At 47.0% G+C, this 25,880-nt stretch overlaps 2 protein-coding genes and 1 long non-coding RNA gene across 3 annotated transcripts in view; 1 reads left to right on the forward strand and 2 right to left on the reverse strand.

The window, feature by feature from the left end:
• LOC147649057 (uncharacterized) overlaps positions 1 to 25,880 on the reverse strand; it is a 400,363-nt gene that overhangs the window by 58,805 nt on the left and 315,678 nt on the right. The gene's annotated exons all lie outside the window — the stretch shown is intronic.
• Positions 10,134 to 13,620, reverse strand: LOC147649061 (olfactory receptor 14J1-like). Its single transcript, XM_086865054.1, has one exon. It carries the CDS (start codon positions 11,530 to 11,532, stop codon positions 10,597 to 10,599), a length of 936 nt encoding a protein of 311 aa, XP_086721180.1. The 5' UTR covers positions 11,533 to 13,620; the 3' UTR covers positions 10,134 to 10,596.
• On the forward strand, positions 21,853 to 25,215 carry LOC147649062 (uncharacterized). The gene is made up of 3 exons (XR_015279678.1): positions 21,853 to 21,929; positions 23,048 to 23,126; positions 25,164 to 25,215. It is a non-coding gene; the product is annotated as an uncharacterized LOC147649062 (long non-coding RNA).

Raw genomic sequence — 25,880 nt, forward strand, 5'->3', positions numbered from 1 at the left:
TGGAGCAAGGTTGTCCACACTGGCTCACACCTCAAGGCACAGCTTCTCTGAGCAGGCCAGACCTCCTGAGGAGAGACCCTGGCTCAATATCAATCACAGAATGCTGCAATCACCTCTGCTCCAAAGAGAGCAGGAATAAAATACATCCTTTATAGCAGGAATGTGCATTTCCTAGAAGCTGTTATCAATACATATTATAATATTGGCTTTTCACAAGGATTCAGATGAATGCTGTATGTATCACGTTCCAATGGCTTTGCTGTAACAGTCGATAGAGGATGTTTGAACTGTCTGCTCAGTTGGGATAACTCCAGTGAACAGATGATGGGGACCCTGCTGCTATCAACACTCAGCACCTGTGCAAAGAAGGAGCCAAGGCCCAAATTCAAAGGGGAGAAGAAGAGGATTAAAACCACAAGCCAAGACACAGGCATGCTGTAAAAAGGCAGACCCAAGGAGTGGCCATGCTAAACAGTTCCTGGGAAATGTAAAGTAGTTAATGGAGAAGTTTGAATATGCATAAAGTCTATGAATGGGCATCAGGTGATGCAATAGAAATGGGATATAAAGGGTGTTTCCAAAACACCAGGGGTGCTCTTGGCAGAGGGCCAAGCACCCAGCCCTTTTAACCCTTTGCTTTATTGTCTTTGTCTCCTACTGACCTTCTTATTAAACCTTTCAAAATTAACCAGGAATGTGAATGTCATTTTTCACAGATGCCCAGATGGGAAATTGAGACCTAAAAAGAAGAATTTGGCTGGAAAAGGAACAGTTTGGCCCAAAATTGGGGGTTTGAGCCAGAAAAAGGGGCTGTTTAGATCACAGTAAAAATGAGAGTTTGAATCCAAACAAATTGGGAGACTGACTTTAAAGGTCAACCCAGGTGAGCAAATGAGAGCCTAAAAAAGTGGAATTTGAGTACTCAGGTGTGACATTTGGACCCAAAAATCAGAATTTGGGCCAAACAATAGGAATTTGGGTGCCCAGATGGGAAGTTTGGAACCAAAAAATGTGAGTTTGGGTGCCCAGATGGGAAATGTGGACCCAGAATGGGGAATTTGGCTCCCAAAGGATCCGTGTGATACAAAATTTGGGGTTTCAGCATCAAAAACTGGCAGTTTAGATGTAAAAATGAGAGTTTGGATTAAAAAAATGGGAGTCTGATGCTAAAAGGTCAACCCAGGTGAGCCAATGGCAGCCAGGGGGGAGATTTGGAGCAAGAAAGGGATATTTGGGATGAAAAAGGGGATTTGGGGCCAGAATAAAAGGGAGTTTGTGTCCAAAAGGGGAGAATTTGGGCCCAATAAATAGGAATTTGGGTCCTCAGGTGGGAAGTTTATGCCTAAAATGGGGACTTTTGGCCCAGGAAGGGAAAAATTGAGCCTAAAAAAGGGGAATTTGGGTGCTCAGATGGGAAATTTGGACCCAAATGGGAGTTTTGGTGCTGAAAGGGCGAATTTGGGCCTAAAAAGGGGAAATTTTGGAACTCAGGTAGGGTATTTGGACACAAAGAGGAGAATCTGGGGCCAAAACTGGGGACTTTGATCCCAAAGAAGGTGAATTTGTGTGCCCAGGTGAGAAATATGGATCCAGAAAGTGGAATGTGGTTCCAAAATAGAACAGTTTGGCCCAAAACTGGGGGTTTGTGCAACAAAAAGGGACAGTTTAGTGTTGGGAAGGTAGAATTAGAAAGAAATTATAAATATGACTCTTTAGTCAGAAAGGCTAAGGAAGAAATACAAATGAAAGCACGGTTTGTATAATTCAAATAAACTGGTCTGGTATGCCAGAACACATTCTTTCCCCCAATAAAACCAAGCTGAGGCCCCTCTCCCCAGCCTTATAAGGAAAGGTCTGAAGGACCCCTGAGATAGCTAAAAATATGCAAAATCAGCAATTTCTATAGGTCACACACAAATGTTACTGTATTAGTATACTTAGAAAGATTGGTCAGTAAAGGAATAGCATATTCAATGTATAGATTATATAAGTAATTGTAAAAGAGAACTCTTTTGCTACGCTCTTGCTTAGTCTCTCTTGGCTCTCTCTTGGCTCTCTCTTGGCTCTCTTAGCCTTTTTGCCTCACACTTTCTACACTCTTGCTGTTCTCTCTTTCCTGCTCTTCTTTATCCCCTCTTTTTCCTGGTTCTCTCTCACTTCTGTTCTGTTCCTCTCTTTCTTAGAAATCTTAAATCCTGAGCTCCTGTATTCATATTTTACCCCTTTTGTATTGTTCTCTCCGAGCCTGCTTTGAGCTCTATCTGCTGGCTCCTAGCAGGGATCTCTCTCTCCCACGCCCTGAAATAAACTACTGACACCTAACTCGACTAGAGAGGTCTCTGCCGTGTCTCAGACCGCCCACCCCCGAAGCGTCTCTTACAGTTTAGACCCAAAAAGGAGATTATGTTTTAAAATAATATTAAAGTCATTAATAAGTGTTAAAGCCTTTAGTCTGACGCTAAAAGGTCAGGTGAGCCAATGGCAGCAATTTGGTTCAAAAAGGGGGGATTTGGGCTGAAAAAGGGAAATTTGGGCCTAAAAAGGGGAAATTGGTCACTGAGGTGTGAAATTTGGGCCCAGAAAGGGGAATTTGGGACCAGGAAAGGAGAATTTGGGACCAAAAAGGGAGAAATTGGGTGCCCAGATGAGACAGTTGGACCCAGAAATGGGGGAAATTTGCTCCAAAAGGAACAGTTTGGCCCAAAACTGGGAGTTTGAGCCATAAAATGGGGGAGTTTAGACCCAAAACTGAGAGTTTGGATTAAAAAAACAATTGGAGTCTCACACTAAAAGGTCAACTCAGGTGAGACAATGGCAGCAATTTGGGGCAAAAAAGGGAGATTTGGGCTGAAAAAGAGAAATTTGGGGCAGGAAAAAAGGGAGTTTGGGTCTAAAAAGGGGAATCTGGGCCAAAAATGGGTAATTTGGGCACACAGGTGGGAAATTCGGAGGCAGAAAATGGAGTGTGGATTAAGAAAGGGAGAATTTGGGCCAGGAAAAAAAGGGGAAATTGGGTGCCCAGATGTAAAATTTGAATGCAAAAGTGAGAGTTTTGGTGCAGAAATGGAGAATTAGGGCCAAAATAAGGGGAAATTGGACATTCAGGTAAAAAAAATGTGCCCAGAAAGGGGAATTTGGGCCAGGAAAGGAGAATTTTGGCACAAAATAAGGGGAATTTGGGTGCCCATTCAGGAAATTTGGACCCCAAATTGGAAATTTTGCTCCCAAAAAGAACAGTTTGGGCCAAAACTGGGGGTTTGAGCAGCAAAAAGGGGCAGTTTAGGTGTAAAAATGAGAGTTTGGATTAAAACAAATGGGAGTCTGATGCTAAAATGTCAACCCAGGTGAGCCAACGGCAGCCAGGGGGAAAATTTGGGGAAAGAAAGGGAGATTTGGGATGACAAAGGGATTTGGGGCCAGAATGAAAGGGAGTTTGTGCCCAAAAAGGAAGAATTTGGGCCCAAAATTGGGGACTTGGGTCCCAAAAAAGGGGAATTTGGGTGACCGGGGGGAAATTTGGACCAAATGAGGAATGTGGTTCCAAAATGGAACAGTCTGGCCCAAAACTGGGGGTTTGAGCAACAAAAAGGGGCAGTTTAGACCCAAAAAGGAGATTATGTTTTCAAAAAAAATTAAAGTCTGATGCCAAAAGGACAACTCAGGTGAGCCAATGGCAGCGATTTGGGGTGAAAGGGGGAGATTTGGGCTGAAAAAGAGAAATTTGGCATGAAAAAAAGAGAGTTTGGGTCCAAAAAGGGGAATTTGGGCCAGGAGAAAGGGGAATTTGGGTGCCCAGATGGGAAATTTAGATCCAAAAGTGGGGGTTTTGGTGCTAAAAGGGAGAATTAGGGCCCAAAAAGGGGAAAATTGGGCACTCAGGTGGGAAATTTGAGCCCAGAAAGGGGAATCTGGGTCCAGGAATAAATAATTTGGGCCCTAAAAAGGGGAATTTGGGTGCCCAGATGTGACATTTCCACCCAAAAAAGGAGGAATTTGGCTCCAAAAGGAACAGTGTGTCCCACAAGTGGGGTTTGAGCAACAGAAAGGGGCAGTTTAGATATAAAAATGAGAGTTTAGTTTAAAAATAATGGGAGTCTGAGCCTAAAAGGTCAACCCAGGTGAGCCAATGGCAGCCGGGGAGAACTTTGGGGCAAAAAAGGGAGATTTGGGATGAAAAAAGGGAGTTTGGCCCAGAGAAAAAAAAGAGTTTGTGTCCAAAAAGGAGATTTTGGGCCTGAAAAGGAAGATTTGGATGCACAAATTCAAAGTTTGGACCAAAACAGGGGAATTTGGGATCTAGTGGGAAACTTGGACACAAAAATTGGAATATGGGTCCAAACCCCAGAATTTTAGGCTGGAAAAAGGAGATTTGGGGGGCTCAGAAAAAAGGAAGTTTGAACCCAGAAGGGGGAGTTTTGGTGCTGAAATGCAGAATATGTGCCTAAAGAAGCAGAATTTGTGTGCTCAGGTGGAAAGTTTGTACCTGAAATGGGGACATTTGGGCCAGGAAGAGAGAATTTAGGCCTAAAAATGGGAAATTTGATTGCTCAGGTAGGGTATTTGGACTGAAAAAGAAGAATTTGGGGCCAAAAATGGGGACTTCGGTCCCAATAAAGGGAAATTTGTGTGCCCAGATGGGAAATTTGGAGCCAGAAGTGGGAATTTGCCTCCCAAAATGGACAGTTTGGCCCAAAAGTGGGGGTTTGAGCCACAAGAAGTGTTAGTTTAGACCCAAAAATAAGATTTTGTTTAAAAAAATATTTGGGGCCAAAAAAGAACATTTTTGGCACTCAAGTGTGACATTTGGACTCAAAAATGACCTAAAAAGGGGAAATTTGGGAACTGGGGTAGGGTATTTGAACTCAAAGAGGAAGAATTTGGGGCCAAAACTGGGGAGTTTGGTCCCAAAAAAGGGGAATTTGGGGGCACAGATGGGAAATGTGGACCCAGAAGGGGGAATGTGGTTCCAAAATGGAACAGTTTGGCCCAAAACTGGGGCTTTGAGCAACAAAAAGTGTTAGTTTAGATAGAAAAAGGAGATTTTGTTTTAAAATAATATTAAAGTCTGATGCTAAAAGGTCAACTCATGTGAGCCAATGGCAGCAATTTGGGTCAAAAAGGGGAGATTTGGGATGAAAAAAAGAAATTTGGGCCCAGAATAAAAGGGAGTTTAGGTCCGAAAAGGAGAATTTGGTCCAAAAATTGGGATATTGGGCACTCAGGTGGGAAATTTGGATGCAGAAAATGGAGTGTGGATTAAGAAATGGAGAATTTGGGCCTTAAAAAGGGGGGTTTGGGTACCCAGATGTAAAATATGAACCCAAAAGTGAGAGTTTTGGTGCAGAAAGGGAGAATTAGGCGCTAAAAAAGGGGAAATTGGGCACTTGTGGGAAATTTATGCTCAGAAAGGGGAATTTTGATCCAGGAAAGAAGAAATTGGGCCAAAAAAAGGGGAAATTGGGTGCCCAGATGGGACATTTGGACTTGAAAAGGAGGGAATTTGGGCCCAAACGGAACAGTTCGGCCCAAAACTGGAAATGTGAGCCAAAAAAAGGGGCAGTTTAGACACAGAAATGAGAGTTTGGATTAAAAAAATAATGGGAGTCTGACGCTAAAAGATCAATTCAGGTGAGCCAATGGCAGCCAGGGGGAAATTTGGGGCAAGAAAGGGAGATTTGGGATGAAAAAGGGGAGTTTGGGCCAGAAAAAAAGGGAGATTGTGTCCAAAACCAGGATAGTTTGGGCCCAATAAATAGGAATTTGGGTCCTCGGGTGGGAAGTTTATGCCTAAAATGGGGACTTCTGGCCCTGGAAAGGAGAATTTATGCCAAAGAAAAGGGGAATTTGGGTGCTCAGATGGGAAATTTGGACTCCAAATGGGAGTTTTGGGACTGAAAGGCAGAATTTAGGCCTAAAAAGGAGAAATTTTGGAACTCAGGCAGGGTATTTGGACCCAAAAAGAAGAATTCGGGGCCAAAAATGGGGACTTGGGTCCCAATAAAGGGGAATTTGTGTGCCCAGATGGGAAATTTGGACCCAGAAGGGGAATGTCGTTCCAAAATGGACAGTTTGGCCCAAAAGTGGGGGTTTGAGAAACAAAAAGTGTTAGTTTAGACCCAGAAATGAGAGTTTGGATTAAAAAAACAATGGGAGTCTGATGCTTAAAGATCAACTCAGGTGAGCCAATGGCAGCCAGGGGGAAATGAGGGGCAAAAAGGGGAGATTTGGGAAGAAAAAGGGGAGTTCAGGCCAGGAAAAAGGAGTTTGGGGGCAAAAAGGAGAATTTTGGCCTAAAAAAGGAAAATTTGGGCACCCAAATGGGAAGTTTGGACCAAACTGGGGAAATTTGGGATCCAGTGGGAAACTTGGACACAAAAAGCACAATATGACTCCAAAATCCAGAAATCTGGGTTGAAAAAAGGAGAATTGTCATGCCCAAAAACAGAGAAGTTTGGACCCAGAAAGGGGGAGTTTTTGCGCTGAAAGGCAGAATTTGGGCTGAAAAAAGGAGAATTTGGGTGCTCAGGTGGGGAAGTTGGACCCAAAAATGGGAATTTGGGTCCAAAAAATGGAAATTTGGGCTCAAAAAAAGGTGAATTTGGGTGCCCAGATGGGAAATGTGGACCCAGAAGGGGGAATTTGTCTCCCAAAAAGAACAGTTTGGCCCAAAACTGGGGGTTTGAGCCACAAAAAGGGGCAGTTGAGATGTGAAAATGAGAGTTTAGGTTATAAAAATGGGAGTCTGATGCTAAAAGGTCAACCCAGGTGAGCCAACGGCAGCCAGGGGGGAAATCTGGGACAAGAACGGGAGATTTGGGATGAAACAGGGAAGTTTGGGCCAGAAAAAAAGGGAGATTATGTCAAAAAAGTGAGAATTTGGGCTCAAAAGTGGGAATTTGGGGCCAAAAAACAACATTTTTAGCACTCTGGTGGGACATTTGGACACAAAAAGGGGAATTTGGGCCCAAAAAGGGGTAAATTGAGCACTCAGGTGGAAAATTTAGATGCCAAAAAGGAAATCTGGGTTTAAAAAATGGAAATTTGGACCAAAAAATGGTGAATTTGGTTGCCCAGATAGGAAATGTGGACCAAGAAGGGAAAATTTGGCTCCTAAAAGGAACAGTTTGGTCCAAAACTGGGGGTTTGAGCAGCAAAAAGGGGTAGTTTAGATATAAAAATGAGAGTTTGGATTAAAACAAAAGGAGTCTGATGCTAAAAGGTTAACCCAGGTGATCCAACAGCAGCTAAGGGGGAAATTTGGGGCAAGAAAGGGAGATTTGGGATGAAAAAGGGGATTTGGGGCCAGAATTAAAGGACGTCTGTATCCAAAAAGGGAGAATTTAGGCCTAAAAAGGCCCAAAAAAATTGAGTCCCCAGATCAGACATTTGGACTAAAAGGGGTAATTTGGACCAAAGAGGGGTAATCTGGAACAAAAAGGAGGAATTTGGGCACTCAGGTGAGAAATTTGGACCCAAAAATTGGAATTAAAATGAGAAAAAATAGGTATTTGAGTGCCCAGATGGGAAATTTGGACCCAGAAGGGGAAATTTGGTGTTAAAAGGGAGAGTTTTGGCCTAAAAAAGAGGAATTTGGGTGCCCAAATGGGAAGTTTGGGCCAAAACAGGGGAATTTGGGATCTAGTGGGAAACAAGGACACAAAAAGTGGAGTATGTGTTCAGAACTCAGGAATTTGGACCAAAAAAGGAGAATTGGGATGCCCAAAAAAAGTGAAGTTTAGACCCAGAAGGGGGAGTTTCGGCGCTGAAAGGCAGAATTTGGGCCAAAAAAAGGTTGACTGGAAGCTCCCGGAGTGGCCCGGCTGGCTCAGGGATGAGGTTTCTCTTCACTCTGGTTTCCAGCCAGCAGATGTTTGTGGGGTTCACTGATTTTCTTCAGGAATTCCAGTCTTAGCAAGCGAGTAAAGAAATCAGGGGGGGACTCTCTCCCTGGTTTGCATTCCACAGTTTATTTCTGTGAAGGGGAATCCAAAGGGAGAAAGACAAAGGATTTGGGGTCTGGGGGTCTCTTTTAACAGGGTTTCTCGGAGGGAGGGAACATCAGAGAGAGAAACTGGGCCTAGAAAAGCAGACATTGGGGTGCTCAGATGGGAAATTTGGACCCAAAAAAGGGAATCTGGGTCTAAGAAATGGAAATTTGGGTTCAAAAAAAGAGGAATTTGGGTGCCCAGATGGGAAATGTGGACCCAAAAGGGAAAATCTGGCTCCTAAAAAGAACAGTTTGGCCCAAAACTGGGGGTTTGAGCAGCAAAAAGGAACAGTTTAGATGTAAAAATGAGAGTTTAGATTAAAACAATGGGAGTTTGATGCTAAAATGTCAACCCAGGTGAGCCAATGGCAGCCAGGGGGAAATCTGGAGCAAGAAAAGGAGATTTGGGATGAAAAAGGGGATTGGGGGACAGAATAAAAGGGAGTTAGTGTCCAAAAGTGGGAATTTTGGGTCCCAAAAATAGGAATTTGGGTCCTCAGGTGGAAAGTTTGTACCTGAAATGGGAACATTTGGCCCAGGAATAGAGAATTTGGGCCTAAAAATGGGGAATTTGGGAACTCAGGTAGGGTATTTGGACTGAAAAAGAAGAATTTGGGGCCAAAAATGGGGACTTGGGTCCCAAGGAAGGGGAATTTGTGTGCCCAGATGGGAAATCTGGAGCCAGAAGTGGGAATTTGCCTCCCAAAATGGACAGTTGGGCCCAAAACTGGAGGTTTGAGCAAAAAAAACTTAGTTTAGACCCAAAAAGGAGATTTTGTTTTAAAAAATATTAAAGTCTGATGCTAAAAGGTCAACTCAGGTGAGCCAATGGCAGCCAGGGGGGAAATCTGGGGCAAGAAGGGGAGATTTGGGATGAAAATGGGATTATGGGCCCAGAAAAAAAGGGAAATTAGGTCCAAAAGTGACAATTTGGGCTCAAAAGTGGGAATTTGGGACCAAAAAAGAACATTTTGGGCACTCAAGTTTGACATTTGGACGCAAAAAGGAGAATTTGGGCCTGAAAAGGGGGAAATTGAGCACTCAGGTGAGAAATTTGGATGCCAAAAGGGGAATAATCTGGGTCCAAAAACCAGAAATTTGCACCCAAAACTGGGGGAATTTGGGTGCCCAGATGAAAAATGTGGACCCAGAAGGGGGAATTTGTCTCCCAAATGGGACATTTTGGCCCAAAACTGGGGGTTTCAGCAACAAAATGTGGGAATTTGGATCTTAATGTGAGAGTTTGGTTTAAAACAAAGGGGAGTCTGACACCTAAATTGGGAGTTTGGGAGAAAATTAAAAGGCCGTTTGGTCTGAAAGGGGAGATTTTGAAGCCAAAAAGGGTCAGTTTGCATCTAAAATAAAAGGAATTTGGGGCCAGAACAGGGAGTAATGAAACCAGGAGCTTGTCATTAACTCATGTTAATGAAAGTGAGGACATGATTATAACTTGAACCAGCCCCACGCTGGATTTGGGGCTGGGCCCAGGAGCCTCAGGCACTGAGAGAAGGGTGAAGAAGCTGCTCCAGGAGTCCAAAGGCAAAGTGCAAGTCCCTTGGAGCATCAGTGGCCCCAGGGAGGGCAGGGAGTGGCAAAGGCTCCCCAGGGAGTGGGGAGAGCAGATCCTGGAGGCCAGGACTGCAGGGAGCCAAAGGCTGTGAGCAGGAACTGCAATGCTGAGCAAGCCCTGGCTGGCTGGAGGCAGCAGAAAGGCCAAGCCCTGAGCCCAGGCCTGGCCCAGCAGGGCCTGTCCCTCACGGGGGGCTCGGGGCTGTTCCTGGGGCAGGGGGATGTGAGGGGCAGCAAGGACAAATGCCATCAACCTGGGGGACCCTGCAGATCCTCATGGAACCAAGGGCCAGCGTGAGCCAGCAGGGCCTGACGCAAACAAGAGGCCCCTGGGAGCCTGCGGGGCTGCAACAGCCCACAGCACTCCAGTGATGGCGGCAACCAAAGGCTCCTTGACTTGCCTTTGGTGCACGGGACAAACCCCAGCAGATATTCTCAAGGGACACAGGGGCAAAGAATATTCTTAGTTGCAAGGGACCCCCAAGGACCAGCAATTCCAGCTGTCAAGTGAATGGCCCACACAGGGATTGAAGCCACAGCCTCGCTGATATCAGCACCATGCTCTGACCAACGGAGCTCAGAGGTGAAAACCACACAGAATTTTATTGGCAAAGTACAGAGAACCAAGGAACTTTGGCAAAGCATTTAATACAACATCCAGTTGAACATAAAACACTTTCCACAGCAGTGACTGCATTAAGTTAGCCCATTTAACCTGGAAACCTTGAACCCTTGAGGTGTTAAGGTACCCAAAATCATTCAGTGCAGAGCCAGAGAAGCACTGAGGAATGATCCTGGACACACAGGTCAGGGCAGGCACTTGTTTTTATTTAAAAGCACAGGGAACAGACCTCTTGTACGTCTTTGTGTTTCAAAAGAAAGGTAGATATTCATGTAGAAATACAAAAAGTAATACTACAGTATTTGTAAAACACACAACAGTAGAAAAAGTTACTGATGAATAAATGCACAAATAGTGAAAACTAAGGCTGAGATTCCAAAGAGTTACATTCAAAAGGCTATGCAGCAGAAATGAGAGTTTAATACTTCAGAAAATACAGAGTCATCAATTTTCTCAGGGCAGCCCTGAGCTCCTGGTTCCTCAGGCTGTAGATGAGGGGGTTCAGGGCTGGAGACACCACCGAGTACAGAACTGACACTGCCAGATCCAGGGATGGGGAGGAGATGGAGGGGGGCTTCAGGTAGGAAAAGACTGCAGTGCTGAGGAACAGGGAGAGCACGGCCAGGTGAGGGAGGCAGGTGGAAAAGGCTTTGTGCCTTTGTCCCTGCTCAGAGGGGATCCTCAGCACAGCCCTGAAGATCTGCACATAGGAGAAAACAATGAACACAAAACAGCCAAAACCTAAACTAAGACTTAGCACAACAAAACAGAGTTCCCTGAGGTAGGATTTGGAGCAGGTGAGCTTGAGGATGTGTGGGATTTCACAGAAGAACTGGCCCAGGGCATTGCCCTGGCACAGGGGCAGGGAAAATGTATTGGCTGTGTGCAGCAGAGCACTGAGAAAGCCACTGGCCCAGGCAGCTGCTGCCATGTGGGCACAAGCTCTGCTGCCCAGGAGGGTCCCGTAGTGCAGGGGTTTGCAGATGGACACGTAGCGGTCGTAGCACATGATGGTCAGCAGGAAATACTCTGCTGAGATGAAGAACATAAAGAAAAAGAGCTGTGCAGCACATCCTGTGTAGGAGATGGTCCTGGTGTCCCAGAGGGAATTGTGCATGGCTTTGGGCACAGTGGTGCAGATGCAGCCCAGGTCAGTGAGGGCCAGGTTGAGCAGGAAGAAGAACATGGGGCTGTGCAGGTGGTGGCTGCAGGCTATGGCACTGATGATGAGGGTGTTGCCCAGGAGGGCAGCCAGGGAGATGCCCAGGAAGAGGCAGAAGTGCAGGAGCTGCAGCTGCCGCGTGTCTGCCAATGCCAGCAGGAGGAAGTGGCTGAAGGAGCTGCTGTTGGACATTTCTTCACTCTGGGCATGGTGGACTGTTGAAAGAAGACAATGAAAAGCTGGGACAGATTTCCTTGTGGCAATTCTATGCTAATTTTTTTAAAATTTACTCAAAATTACTTCTCTTTCTTTGGGGAAATTTTGCTCACTTTTTTATCTATCTTTGAGCTTGAGTTGTGTTGCTAAGTTAGTGCCCCTTTCTGTGAAGGGGCAGAAATCCTCTTTCAGCATTGCTCTCAGCCTGAGCACTGGGGAGCCCAGAGGGAAATCAGGGCTCCCTCTGCCCCAGGGCACTCAGACCTGCTGGTCCCACACAGGAGCTCTTTGATCATTACACCTCCCTCTGTTTGAGAGTGGCTAAACATAAAACATGCTTGAAAAATAAAGCAGCCTCTTTAAAGGCTCCAACTTCAAAATAATTTTCCCGAGATGTCTTTTTTGTCTCTGTGCAGCTGGACAGGGAAGGATACCCAAGGCTGCTCTGGCTCTCTGCCTGGAGTTGTGCCTATTGGGAGCTGTTTCTCTCTATCCAAGCCTTGTCCCTGCCAGTGCTCCTGAGCCCAGCCCAGCCCTAGGGGCTCAGCTCTGCCCTGCACACCCCTCCCAGCACAGGCACTGCCCAGGGCCATCTCCCTGCCAGCAGGGCCTTAAGGGCAGCTCAGACAAACAGAGATGCTGCAAGCCAAGCTGCTGCTGCTGCTGGCTGTGGCTAGAGGAGGCTGAGGAGGAACTTTGGGAGGGAGAGCTGAGGCAGCTCTGCTGATGCCCAGGGTGACAGTGCAGGAGTCTCAGTGACACAGACCAAGCTGACAGCCCCTTGCCCTTTCCTTTAGGAGAAAGCCAAGAGCAGCCCTGGTCATGCAGCACCATCTCCACAGCAGGAGGAATCTGCCCTGATGGGGGTCGCTCCTTCCCCCTCCAACTTCTCCCCAGCACCCACGGGGAGCTCCCAGGCAGGCTGAGAGCTGCCCCTGGCAGGTGGCAGATGCCCTGGCCTGGCAAAGAGCAATCAGGGCTGCAGGAGCTGCTCTGCAGGACAGCCCTGGGCAGCCCTGGCTGCAGCCCCAGCTTCAGCCCCTGCAGCCGTCCCTGGCAGCAGGAGCCGTCCTGCCCTGTCCCTCTGAGGGTGCCCAGGGCAGCCCCGCTCTGCAGCACATCCTCCCCAAACCACAAACGGCAGCAGAGCCATCCCTACAGTCATGTCAGTGCTGTCATGGGGCAGCTTTAGGAGATCCCCACAGCCAGAGACTTACAGTGCCAGCAGTTGGGAGCATTTCTCCATGAAGAAGCTCAGACTTGTCCTTCCAGTTGCTTTAAGGCACCCAGGTAGCTGCAGGCAGCGCCCTCAGCCCTGCTGGGCTGGGAGAAAAGCTGCTCATCAGGAGAAATGCCTTTTTGAAGCTCTTCTTGGTTGCCAGGAGATGCCTCTGTGCCAGGAGCTCGGCCCAGCTCAGCAACAGCACCAGGATTTTAATGACCCTCTCAGGGCTTTGGTGTTGTTTCCACCAGACTCAGTCCCTGAGAGAGTGTTCAAAAAACTTCTCAAGAACTCAAAGTTAAATTGGCACTCCAAAGTTTCTTGAAGTTTTAATGGGTTCCACTGAGGGACACGACTGGGAAAGTGTCCCCAGGTTCCAGGGAGAGCAGAACACTGCAGGCACTGATGACAGGTGGGGACAAGCAAGGGAAAGGTGTCTCTGGTGCTGAGCAAAGCTGGATGTGTTTCAGGAGTGCCAAGGGCCAAGGGCTGAGCCCCAGCCCCTGGCAAGGCAGATGCTGTCCCTCCCTCATTGCTCAGGGCTCTTCCCGGGCCACTGGCATGTGGGGATGTGCAATGCCAAGGGCAGCACCATGGGGCGGCCCCTGCCAGGCTGCTGAGCAGGAACAAGGAGGCAATGAGGCCCCAGGGCTGCAAGGGTCACTTGTCTCCTCCTCATGGCTCAGGCCCAGGCCCAGCAGCCATGGCCAAAGGGCTGCACAAGTTGCCTCTGGCAGGGCCTTGCAGCTGCTGCCCATCCCTGTGCCCTCTCCAGCCCAGGCTGCCCTACGGTGTCCATGCCCTGCGCCTCTGGCCCTGCAGGCTGTCGTCATCCCCCGGCTGCCCCAGCTCGCTGGGCCCTTCCTTTGTGACAGCTCTGCGTCCTGCCTGCCTCTGCCTGGCCACACAAAGCCTTGGGCTGCTCCACACTCCTTCTGGGGGATGTGTTGCACCACAGCCCTGCCCTGGGACACAAATTCCTTTATTCTTGGGTCCTGTATAGACGTCCCCAGATGATCTGGGTGGCATTATTTCTTTCTCAGTCTGTTTCACATAATCAAGAAGAGCTCCACCATCTCTGAAGCCACCCTTCAAGCCCTCCCAGGCTACTCCAGTCCTCAGTCTTCACACCACTGAGCCCAGGGCCCTCAGTCTCTATGGGTCATGTGCTTGAGGCCTCCTGATCTGATATTGTGAGATTTTTGTGTCCTTTCAAGGTCTTTTCAGATGAACCATTGTGATCATTTTCCAAGAAAAACTGCAATATTTTACAGGCCTGTAGTAGCAGAGGAAGGGTCATAGCCTTTAAAATGGTCAAGGATAAATTCAGATTTAATAAAAGAAAGAAATATTTTATGATGAGGTTGACAAGATGGGAACAGGTTGTCCATGGGAGTGGATGTCCCATCCCAAGAAATGTTCAAGGTCAGGAACTTTGACCATCTGTTCCAGTGGGAGCTGTGCCTTCCCACAGCAAGGGGGCTGCAGTAGATGATATTTTAGGGCCACGACATTTTAAAAAACAAAAGATAAAAACTTACTTCAAGAAAAGTTCTGGCATGTCCTCATTAAAGGCTCCCCAAGGGGCTGAGTGGTGGATCTTTCCTGCATGACCTTGCCAGCTGAGCATGGGGAGCTCTGCCTCAGGGTCTGAGATTCCTGATGAAAATCCACAAAGGGCATTTGGGGAATGTGCAAGATTTCCCATGGGATGTCTAAGAAGGGACCCCAGGAAGGGAAAGGCTGGGCTATTGTCATGATTCGCAAGGTGGGATTTGTGATGTGGTTCTTTTATTCGTTCTTAGAGTACAAAAGATTATCAGCAAACCAGGGACTTAAACAGCAAAACACACTTTATTGAGTGCTCGTCAGCACTAATATGCGATAGAGGGGAAAGAGGAGAAAGCAAAGCATAAGGAAAAGAGAGTAAGGGGATTATAGCTACCAATGTCAAAGTCCACTCAGCCGTCCAACGATGCAGAGTCTTCTGTCTGCTGGGGAGATCTCAAAGGAAGGTAAATTTGGGGTGTGATTTTATAGTCTTTTGCAAAGGGAGGGGCACAGGGCCAAAACCAGAGGAGATTGATGATCATTGTGATGAATTCCATTGCACGGGGGGCAGGTGTAGGGTACAGAGCAAATCATGTCTTGCAAGTCTTTGCTCACCAGCAGGAACAAGGTCAGTGTACCATGTGCAACCACCTGCAAAGAATCACTTAGCAAACATCCCCCTCAGCTAGGCCCAAACTCCTAAACCAAGTCCCTTGTGATATTCAGGGTCTCAGTCTCTGTCCTTGAGATGGTTGTGAGACAGATGAGAGAATCTTCAGACCGTATCTTACAAGGATCAAGGTGTTTTGCTGAAAGTTGATGGCCAGTGCCCATCCCTGGCCATGGCTTACAGCTGATGCCCACAGGCTGTGGCATTTTCCTAAAGCCTCCATTGCCAAGAAGCCTGTGGGACAAGGGAGCTCCCTCTGCTCTGGGTACCGAGGGAGCTCCAAGTGCCAGGTGCTGGAGTGGGGAGCAGAAATCATCAGGGCCTGTGTCCTTTGGGGGCCCAGGCACTGGTGAGACTGGTGTGTGAGCACACTGCACTGGTGTGTGTGGGGCTGGCTGTAACCACCAGGGAACATCAAACAGAGCAAGCAGCGAGCAGCAGAGGCCTGGGAGCCGCTGTGTGAGATCAGCTCCTGCAGGGATCCACATGGTCTGGGTGTCTGTGCAGCTCTGCAGCTCCTCCTGCCACGGCAGAGCACACAAACAGCCCATCCCTGGGTCCCTTCTCCACTGACTGCGCTTTGGCCTGGCCTGGAAACCTCCCAAGGTCCCTCCCAGAAGGAGTCCCTGTGCATTTCCCTCCCCCATGGCTCTGCCCTTGCTGATCCAGCAGCTGTGGGGCAGCAGAGCTGGGGCACTGCAGGGACAGGGCTGCCTCTGACAGGGCTCTTGTGCTTTAGGAATGGTGCTCTCCAATTCACCACTCCCACTAAAAACACCACGTGTCTCCCCAGATTTATATTCGCACCGTTATAGATACATATTAACATATTGGCTTTTCACAAGGATTCAGATGAATGCTGTATGTATCACGTTCCAATGGCTTTGCTGTAACAGTCGATAGAGGATGTTTGAACTGTCTGCTCAGTTGGGATAACTCCAGAGAACAGATGATGGGGACCCTGCTGCTATCAACACTCAGCGGCTGTGCAAAGAAGGAGCCAAGGCCCAAATTCAAAGGGGAGAAGAAGAGGATTAAAACCACAAGCCAAGACACAGGCATGCTGTAAAAAGGCGGACCCAAGGAGTGGCCATGCTAAACAGTTCCTGGGAAATGTAAAGTAGTTAATGGGAAAGTTTGAATATGCATAAAGTCTATGAATGGGCATCAGGTTGTGTCACACTATATTAGGAACAGCAAAGCGTGACAGGGACTCTCTTCTGAGTAGCACAAGAGAGCCAGTTTTATTTTTCCAGATCTTCTTTTATAGACAGGTCTGAGAAGGTCTGAGAGGTAAAACTTTCATTGGTCATTAAACCAACACATCACCATCACTGGACAATTAGGAACAAGACCCCTTGTCTGTTTCTTGCAAGGAAACAACAAGGATCCAAAAAACAGCTGCCAAGGTTGTTTTCCTTCCCCAAGGACTATTTGGATTCCTCCTTATGATTTCTCAGCCCAGAGTGAGAACTTTATGGGACTCAGTTTCACACAGGCTCAAGCTAATGTCCGAAACCTAAAAATCTCTTCTTTGACCACTGTCAGTTCCCACCAAGTTGATGCAATAGAAATGGGATATAAAGGGTGTTTTCAGAACACCAGGGGTGCTCTTGGCAGAGCGCCAAGCACCCAGCCCTTTTAACCCTTTGCTTTATTGTCTTTGTTGCCTACTGTCTTTTTTATTAAAGCTTTTAAAATTGACCAGGAAAGTGAACGTCATCTTTCCCAGTGGTCCAGTTCTGTATAAAAGAATGGCCTCAAAGGGCAGCTTTCAAGAAAATGTCCTAGGTTGATGTTTCCCGTGCTGGTGACACTCTTTTAAACACAGCCTGCTGCCCTAGCTCTCTGCTGCTGTTCCATGGACAGAGGTTGTTGTCTCTTACCCCTTCCCATGGGCAGGCTGCTGTTCAGCCATCTCCAGGACAGCAGGGCCCCATCCAACCTCACTGGGACCTGGGAAGGCAAAACCCAGCACTCCAAATGTCCCCCCTCCTCCTTCTTCCCACACATTTGGCCCTGGCACTGGGGTTTGCTGCTGGTTGCCGCAGGAAAAGGAGACCCCTGTGACACTTTGGGGCCCGTGAAACCAAGGCAACCCTTGTTTCCTTGAAACACTGCGGGGCCTGGTGGAACTAAGGCTCCATTGTGACACAGCAGGGCCCCTGGAGCCAAGGCACTGCTGGGACACTGCAGATCCAAGGAGACCATTGTGACACTGAGGAAGCTCATGAAACCAAGGCTCCATCGTGACACCTCAGCAGCAAGGAGACCATTGCTGAGAGCACAGAACCTCACACAACCAAAAACACCATTCTGACACCGTGGGGACCCAAGGAATCAAATATCCACTGTACACTCTGGAACCTCACGGAACCAAAAACACCATTCTGACACCGTGGGGCCCCAAGGAATCAAATATCCACTGTACACTCTGGAACCTCACACAACCAGAAACACCATTCTGACACCGTGGGGCCCCAAGGAATCAAATATCCACTGTACACTCTGGAACCTCACACAACCAAAAACATTCTGACACCGTGGGGCCCCAAGGAATCAAATATCCACTGTACACTCTGGAACCTCACACAACCAAAAACACCATTCTGACACCTTGGGGCCCCAAATAATCAAATATCCACTGTACAGTCTGGAACCTCATGGAACCAAAAACACCATTCTGACACCGTGGGGCCCCAAGGAATCAAATATCCACTGTACACTCTGGAACCTCACACAACCAAAAACACCATTCTGACACCGTGGGGCCCCAAGGAATCAAATATCCACTGTACACTGTGGAACCTCACACAACCAAAAACACCATTCTGACACCGTGGGGCCCCAAGGAATCAAATATCCACTGTACACTCTGGAACCTCATGGAACCAAAAACACCATTCTGACACCGTGGGGCCCCAAGGAATCAAATATCCACTGTACACTGTGGAACCTCACACAACCAAAAACATTCTGACACCGTGGGGCCCCAAGGAATCAAATATCCACTGTACACTGTGGAAACTCACACAACCAAAAACATTCTGACACCGTGGGGCCCCAAGGAATCAAATATCCACTGTGTGAAAAACGAGGTTCACGTAATTTTTATAGAATCTAAAAGTTTAATAAAAAAGACAATTAGGAGAAAAAAATAAAGTGAAGTATAGAGATCCAGCCGGGTGTCTCTGCATTCAGCCAAGAGAGCACACCTTACTAACAAAGGATTGTCCCTTAAAAACAGAACCCTACTACATATCCATAAATTCTCATCCATATTCATACACTCTCATCCATATTCATACATTCTTCTTAGGATCTTTGGTGTTCTTCTGGTTAGTTTTCTCTTGCCCCCTTCCCAATAGATCAATCTTCTTGGTGCCATCGAGATTTATAATTCTCTGATACCAGAAATGCAATAAATTCCTCCCCCCAGAGTTCTGGTCACTGCTGTCTTCATCTGGGTAAGATAGTTCACAAATGCAGGAGTTCTCCAGCTATTTCTATTTTTTCTCAGTCTTTGGGTTATACAAACAAAAGCAGTTTTTATTTTAATACTATGCCATAGCCTAACATATATGTATTATACTACTATTTCTAAATTTCATCAATAACAGAAATAAAGAAAACTCTATTAATACAACAAAAATTTCCATTCTTATACACATAACATTCATTTTAATATTTGCGAAAAGCCAACAATATAAAATGTATCTATAACGCACTGTACACTGTGGAACCTCATGGAACCAAAAGTCCATTGTGACAGAGCAAGGCCTCGTGGAACCAAGCAGTGCAAAGGTCTAGAACATTCCTTGCAGGGTTCTGCCCTAGGGCACGGGAACCTCATTGGTGGCACCTTGGGCTCGGCACACACTTGACGAGTATCTCTGTTCCCAGCAGGAAAACTTGGGAGTTTCCCATGGCTTCAAAGAAAAGGAAAGGAAAAGGAGAAAACCCCTGTTTGCCTGAGTGCAGCCAGTTCTCTGTGGGAGTTGGGCAGTCAGAGTTAAGGATTGATTGAAGGCTGTGGGAAACATCGAGTGAGGTTCTGGCAAAGAGAACAGAATTGTGGGTAGAGTTATGTTAATCTGTTAGTTCTGTGTAAGGTTATGTTTGGAGTTCTCGTTAACGATTGGATAAGGATGTTTGACATCTATGGTAGTGTTTGTGGTTCTCCTTCATGACTGCTTACTTGTGTAATATATATATATATATATTTTGATTTTTGACCCATTGCCCTGTCTCCTGAGTTTGTCCCCCTACTGTGTACAACTTCCACCCTTTGTTATTTTATCTGTTATTAAAGTTCTTTATTTTCAGGCAGCCCAGTCACGCCCGTCCTTATTCTTTGCCACGCAACTCCCGGCTGGTGCGGTCCTGAGGTCACCAACGCTGTATTGCAACAGTTCTGCAGCAAAGCAGGTCCCAGGGTGTCCTGATGGGACACTTGTGGTTGGCTTCTTTTTCCCCCTGGGACTGAGATTGATGAGAGAGGGGCAGTTTTCTCTTGTTCAGACTTGGTTGTTTATTCTTCTCTTATCTGCATTACATGGATACAGACTACAAGGAGCAACGTGCACTAAGATAGAAAGGTGCCAAATGGCTAACAAAGAACTTCTTCAAGGTTTTTTATATGTCCATTTACCCAATTAACAAACGCCAAGTCAATGATTTTTCTGACCCAATGACCCAACACCTGCTCACTGCACTGCGGCATTCTTTATCCAATCACTTACTACTACCCAAAAACCTCTAGAAGAAGAAGATGAAGAAGAAAGAGGAAGGAAGAAGAGACAACACCCTAGATCCTCCATCTTGTCCTTTGTTTTCTAAACTAGTTTAAACCTTTTTCACCCAGTGATTTAAGAAAACTCAATAATTTATACACTCTCACTCTTATTTTTTCTATTTAACAGTTGTTTTCATGGTGTTATACAAAATTCAGAGCTTTCTTGGATGTCAGAGCCAGGAATCAGAGCTAAGGGCACACACTCTGTGTCTCTGACTCCAACACCAGGTGAGGGAGGACAGACAGGATGGAGAATGTGGAGCAAGGTTCCCCACTCTGGCTCACACCTCAGGGCACAGCTTCTCTGAGCAGGCCAGGCCTCCTGAGGAGAGACCCTGGGTCAATATCAATTCCAAATGTTGCTGTCACCTCTTCTCCATAGACAGAAGTGATAAAAGCATCAAAAGTCACTCTTTAAAATAGGAATGTGTATTTCTCAGACTATCTTAGAAGCTCTGTGAAATATTTCTCCAGAGCTGCAGTAGGAAACCTTCCTGATGAACTGCCCTGGAGCAGAGGGAAATGCAGGCAGAGCCAGGCTTTGTCAGGACTTGCTGGAGCCCAGTGAGCCCCGGGGTGCATTTGGTGCTGAGCCCTTGAACCCCAGAGCCTGAGAGGAGATTGCACAAACTTTTCCAGGAGTCCAAGTCAGAAGAAAACCCCAGGTGTCTCCAAGCATTAATGGGTCCCACTGGGGTCCAGCCCCAGCACAGGCTCCTCATGGGCTCCTTGGAGGAGAGAATTGGAGGCCTTGATTGCCCAGAAACCTCTCAGAGTCCCAGTGTGGGAACAAGAAAGGAAAGTACCTTAAAGAACTGAAGCACCCAGAGGCATTGATGAGCTCCACAGAGTGTTGTTACTGACAAAGGCTCTCAGGAGACTAATTAAAGCGGATAATTGGAGGCCATGAGTGCACAAACCTCTCAGAGACTGCAAGGCAAGAGCAGAGCCCCAAGTCCTTTGAAAAAGCTGCAGTCCCTGGGAGCATTGAGGAGCCCCCCAGGGCCATTCCTGGCCAAGGCTCCCCAGGGACTCGTCCCAGCAGATCCCTGAGGCTCCTGGGATGTGGGGGGATGCTGAGGGCAGGACAAGGGGGTGACAGTGGCCAGCCTTGCTGGGGCTGTGCCAGGAGGCCCCAGGGCCTCAGGACCAGGTGTCTCCTCACAGCCCTTGCTGGCACAGACCCTGCTGTGGCCCAGGGCACCAAGACTTGGCTTCTCTTTGTCCCCACCTGTCATCTCTGCCTCCCATTTCCTGCTCTAACTGGAACCTGGGGACACTTTCTCAGCCGTGTCCCTCAGTGGGACCCATCAACGGCATCAGCAACTTTGGAGTTTGATTATGACTGAATTCTCCAGAGGTTTCGTCACAAACCGTGGCTCTGCCTTGATTTCCCTCTGCTCCAGTGCAGCTCATCAGGAAGGTTTGCAACTCCAGCTATGGAGAATGGGTTTGGGTGCCACAGCAACCGGGAGAAGTTCCAGTTTCCTTGGAATCACTGGGGAGAACTGGGACATACTGGGGAACACTGGGAATGCAGTGGGAGACACTGGGACATACTGGGAGTGATACTGGGGAGGGCTGGGACAAGCTGAGGAATGCTGAGGGGGAACTAGGGTGGGTTGGGATGGACTTGGGGGTACTCTGGGACATACTGGGACAGACGAGGACATACTGGGAGTGACACTGGGGGATACTGGGACAAACTGGGGACACTGGGAACACCGTGGGGAAAACTGGGGGACACTGGGGAGTTGGATGGATGACACTGTGGGCAACTGGAAGGGAATGGGAATGAACTCAGGTGTATTGGGACGGACTGGGCTCTACTGGGAGGGTCTGAAGGGGCACTTGGAATGAACTGGGCTGTACTGGGAGGGACTGGAAGGGTTGAGTTTGCCGTTCCCGCCTCTGCCATCACCCATTGGCCAAAGATCCCGCCAATCACCGCCCTCAGCCAATCAGCTCCGGGCATCAGGGACTCGGGGGCGGGGCCGACAGTCGGCGCCAGTTTTCCTTTTTGCCTCTCACTCCCGTCATGCCCCGCGGCCCGATAGAGCCCCATTGGAGCCGGGACTACAACGCCCGTCATGCCCCGCGCTCCACAGAACCCCGGGATCGCCCCCATCTGTCCCGTAAGTGTCCCCCAGACCCTCCAGGATCCCTGAGTGCCCCCTCAGCGCCCATTCGGGACCCCCAAAGCGTCCCGGATCCCCTGAATGCTCCCGACCCCACAGATGTCCGTTACAGCCACTTCTGGGAATTCATCTCCTGTCATTCCCCGCGGCCTCTGAGCCCCTCAGAACACAGTCCCGAGCCTAAAATTACAGCCATGACCCTCCCACAAAATACCTGCCGAGCCCCGCGCCGTAAAGAGCCCGCTTAGAGCTCCCCAGGCTCCCCCCAAGTGCTCCCCAGCCGTACACGTTCCCCCCGAGGACCTCCAGCCACGGCTCGGACACAAAAGTGTCCCCCAAGGGCCTTCCCGGACCCCCATGGGCCCCTTCCGAGCCACTTCCGGGACTACAGCTCCCATTATGCTCCGCGGCGCACATAGAGCGCCATTCCAGCCGTGACTCCATCTCCCGTCATGCCCCGCGCCCCACCGAGAGCCATTGGAGCTGTGCCTGGAACTCCCGTGATGCTCCGCGGTGCCGTTACACCGTATTATACCCGCGCCTACAACTCCCATCATCCCCCGCGGCCCAGGGAGCCCCGTTAGAGCCCCCCAAGTGCCCGCCCGGATCCCGAAGCGCCCCCAGATTCCCCTCCCTGACCTCCAAGTGCCCCCCTGGACCCCCAGGTGCTGCCCCGGACCCCGAATCGTCCCACAGAATCCCTAAGTGCCCTCCCAGTGCTCACCCGGCTCCCCCAAGCGTCCTCCAGACCCTGAAGTTCTCTCTGAATTCCCTCCCCTGACCCAAAACTGCCCCGAATGTGCCCCAGAAATGTCTCCATAGACCCCAAAGAAATAAAAATTGGACTAATTAGCATAAAGTGGGAGAAATAGTGGTCAATTCATTATCGAAGAGAATTTTGTTACTTAGAACCAATGAGCAATAATTGTTTAGTTTCTAAAAAGTTATGAATTCTTTTATGGAAATATAAAATTTGGTAGTGAAAACATTGAGTAATATAATTATTAAATACATATATATAGTTTTATTAAATAATTATATTTTAGTTATATATAAAAAATATAATAAATATTTCCAGTGTTTCAAAAGTTCAAGTCCCTTTTATTCCTTTCTAGTGTTTCCTAAAGTGGTGTTCCTAACATATTAGTCCTGGACCTCAGTATATCAAAGAAGGAGGGCTGTATAATTCCTAAGGTACAAATTCCTTTCCACTTTTGGGGTAATTCACTATAAGTTCTTTGTCCACAAATCCAATATATTCCATCAGGGGCTTTCCCTTTGTTACTTGTTGTACCTGGTTGTTCCCAATAAAATTTTAGGTTACTGATGGATTGGTAAGGGTTGGCTCCAGGACTTTTATACCAACACAAATCAATATGGTTATCCCACTCACAATTAGTTTCTTTCATTATTCCCCAGTATCCAGCAGGAGTTTTTGGTTGCCAGGTTTTTGTATTGTTCTCTGAATTTGCTCCTAGGGTAGATGTACAAGGGGTATATTCTACCACTTCATTGTATTTCTTTCCTTCTCGAGTTACACAAACTGTCCCAATTACTTGGTGACTCAAAATCCATCCTCCAGGTTGTTTTAATGTCTCGCAGATTTGAGTATGGTTCCATTTTAAAAATTGCTCTGGAGCTGAACTCTCACCTCTCCATGGCCACCTCTCAGCCATCCTGAGCCCCTCACAAACCCAGCATTTGGATAATCCTAGTTCTGCAGCAATCTCTTGCATCAAATCTACAAAAAGGGTTTTAGTTGTAGTTGGCAAATCCCAGTCGCTATATTGTTCTTTTAATTGTTTATACAATTGATTCAATTCTTCTAATTCTTTCTCTGGAATCTTTTTCACACTTTTCTCTATTTATTTTTTCTCTTTTAATGCTATATTTATATTTGGCTCATTCTCATTTTTGTCTTTCTCAAAACAGAAGAATTTTTCATATTGAGGACAGATTTGATCATTATGAGGATAAGGAGCTTGTCCCTTAAATCCCAGATTTTTTCCTACCCAATACATTTTCCTATTTTTAACACAGATGTCCAGAAAATTCTTGTGATTGTAACAGGCCACATTACCATATGAATGTGCTACAAACATAGACTCCATCTTATCTTTGATCCTTTGATTACATTTGTCACATAGGTGGGAATTACTGATACTTTGTTTTTGCATAGTTTGCTTCCTTGTGGCTGGCCCTTGTGCTGCTTCCCATTCAGCTTTAGAGCTTTGGCCCATCACCAAAGGTATCATCATAAACACAGTGAAAGTAATCCTCAGCACTTTTAACTTTCTGCCTTCCTCAGGGCCCCTTGGGTTGCAGCCAAGGGCCGAGGTGCCAGTCCTCTTGGGAGCAAAGTTTAAATCCTGGGATCTCGCCATTGACTCGTTCCATCTCACCGCTACCTTTGGTCTCATCATATTCACCTAAGCCATTTTAGTGGTTGGTTTCAAGAATGGCACAGATTTTGCAGCATCGACTTATCCCTTCCTTTGGGCTAGCCTGCTATTTATTCATTTCCTTTTAAAGCCAAAACTTACCTGTATAAACCAAATGTACTAAATTATCAAAGCTCTAGAGATGTGCCAACTACAACTTCAATTTATGACCCAACTGGTCAGGTTATCTTCTTTTCTGGACGCTGGGGTGATTGTTACACCTTCATCACCACCAACAGGCACACTCACGATGCCAGTTTTTATCAGAAATGTGTCTGTGGCACGGTACACAAATCTCTTCTCCACAGCAGCTGTTAATTATGGTGCTCTGGATTATAATATTGTGAATTGTTCTCTCTTTTACCCATTCAAAAGCTAATACAGCAAGGATTCTTTGGTCCAAATTCTCTATTAATCAAACAGCTGCATCCAGAGATCCATCCTTGTGTCTCAAAGATATTCCTAAAAAATCACTAAAACACTTTCCCAAAGTTAACTGATGAAGCACACGATGTAAACAAGCTGAGCATATCAATTGTCTTTCTCTTTCATTTACTCTGGTTGCTCTCCACCATGAATCAAGGCAATTATTACAAACAACATGAATCCATGGGCGACACTCTAAACCGTGCTTAGTACAACTCCATAGTGTTATTTGTTCTTGTACCTTTTTGGTAATAGATGTTACTAGTTTCTTCCTATGGAGTTGTAATTCACTGACAAAATCTATTAATGTTATTCTCTGAGGGAGTGTTAAAATATTTTCAATCCGTCTCGGTTGTTCCCACAGATCCAAAAAGCGTCGGATTCTTTCCCATCTGCGTTGTTCTGCGTCCAGATTTAATGGAGTTCCTGTCAGCAGCCAATCCAGAATGCCTGTTTTCTCTAATGGATTAAAGTTAGTTGCAACCATAAAGCACAAACTCTTTACTGATTAATTATCAGAAGAAATCTTATTGTATCCACATCACGCTTGTATTACTCTCTGTTGCTCTTGCAGTGTCCTTAAAGCCACCATTCATTCTGAGCAGTAAGCTAAATAAACAAATGCTCTTTGTGCTTGATCTTCTATTCTAAATTGCTGCAGGTGAGTGTTAATGCTAACTTGTGCTGAAGCCCAATTGCCCAGTCTGAAGTCCCTCTCCACCCTGCTAAAACATTGTATACAATTGATTACAAAAGCTCCATCTCCTTGGTCCCAGGGTCCAGCTGTCCTATACCAATGTCGTTGTCTTATCCTTTTAATTCTTATCGCTTCACACCGCTCACGTTTTGCTATACAGGAAGGGGCACACAAATGACCCTGTTTGCTACAACCCTGTTGAAATAAAGAAACCACTTTCTGTGGGATGACAGTTTCTGATCTTTCTGCACTAAGGGTATCTTGGATATCCTGGGGTGGTGTTATTCTTTCTACATGTGGATGGCACACTGAGCGTATTGCAGGATTACGTGAAATCCAGAGGCAAAAACGATTTTTCATGTGACCTTTGGCCTGTGGGCACCC

This window comes from Cyanistes caeruleus, chromosome 28, assembly GCF_971803275.1.
Source record: "Cyanistes caeruleus chromosome 28, bCyaCae1.hap1.1, whole genome shotgun sequence".
Classification (NCBI taxonomy): domain Eukaryota; kingdom Metazoa; phylum Chordata; class Aves; order Passeriformes; family Paridae; genus Cyanistes; species Cyanistes caeruleus.

Bases quoted from the DNA above. Each gene is read 5' to 3' on its own strand.
- LOC147649061 (XM_086865054.1), bottom strand. From the start codon at position 11,532: ATGTCCAACAGCAGCTCCTTCAGCCACTTCCTCCTGCTGGCATTGGCA.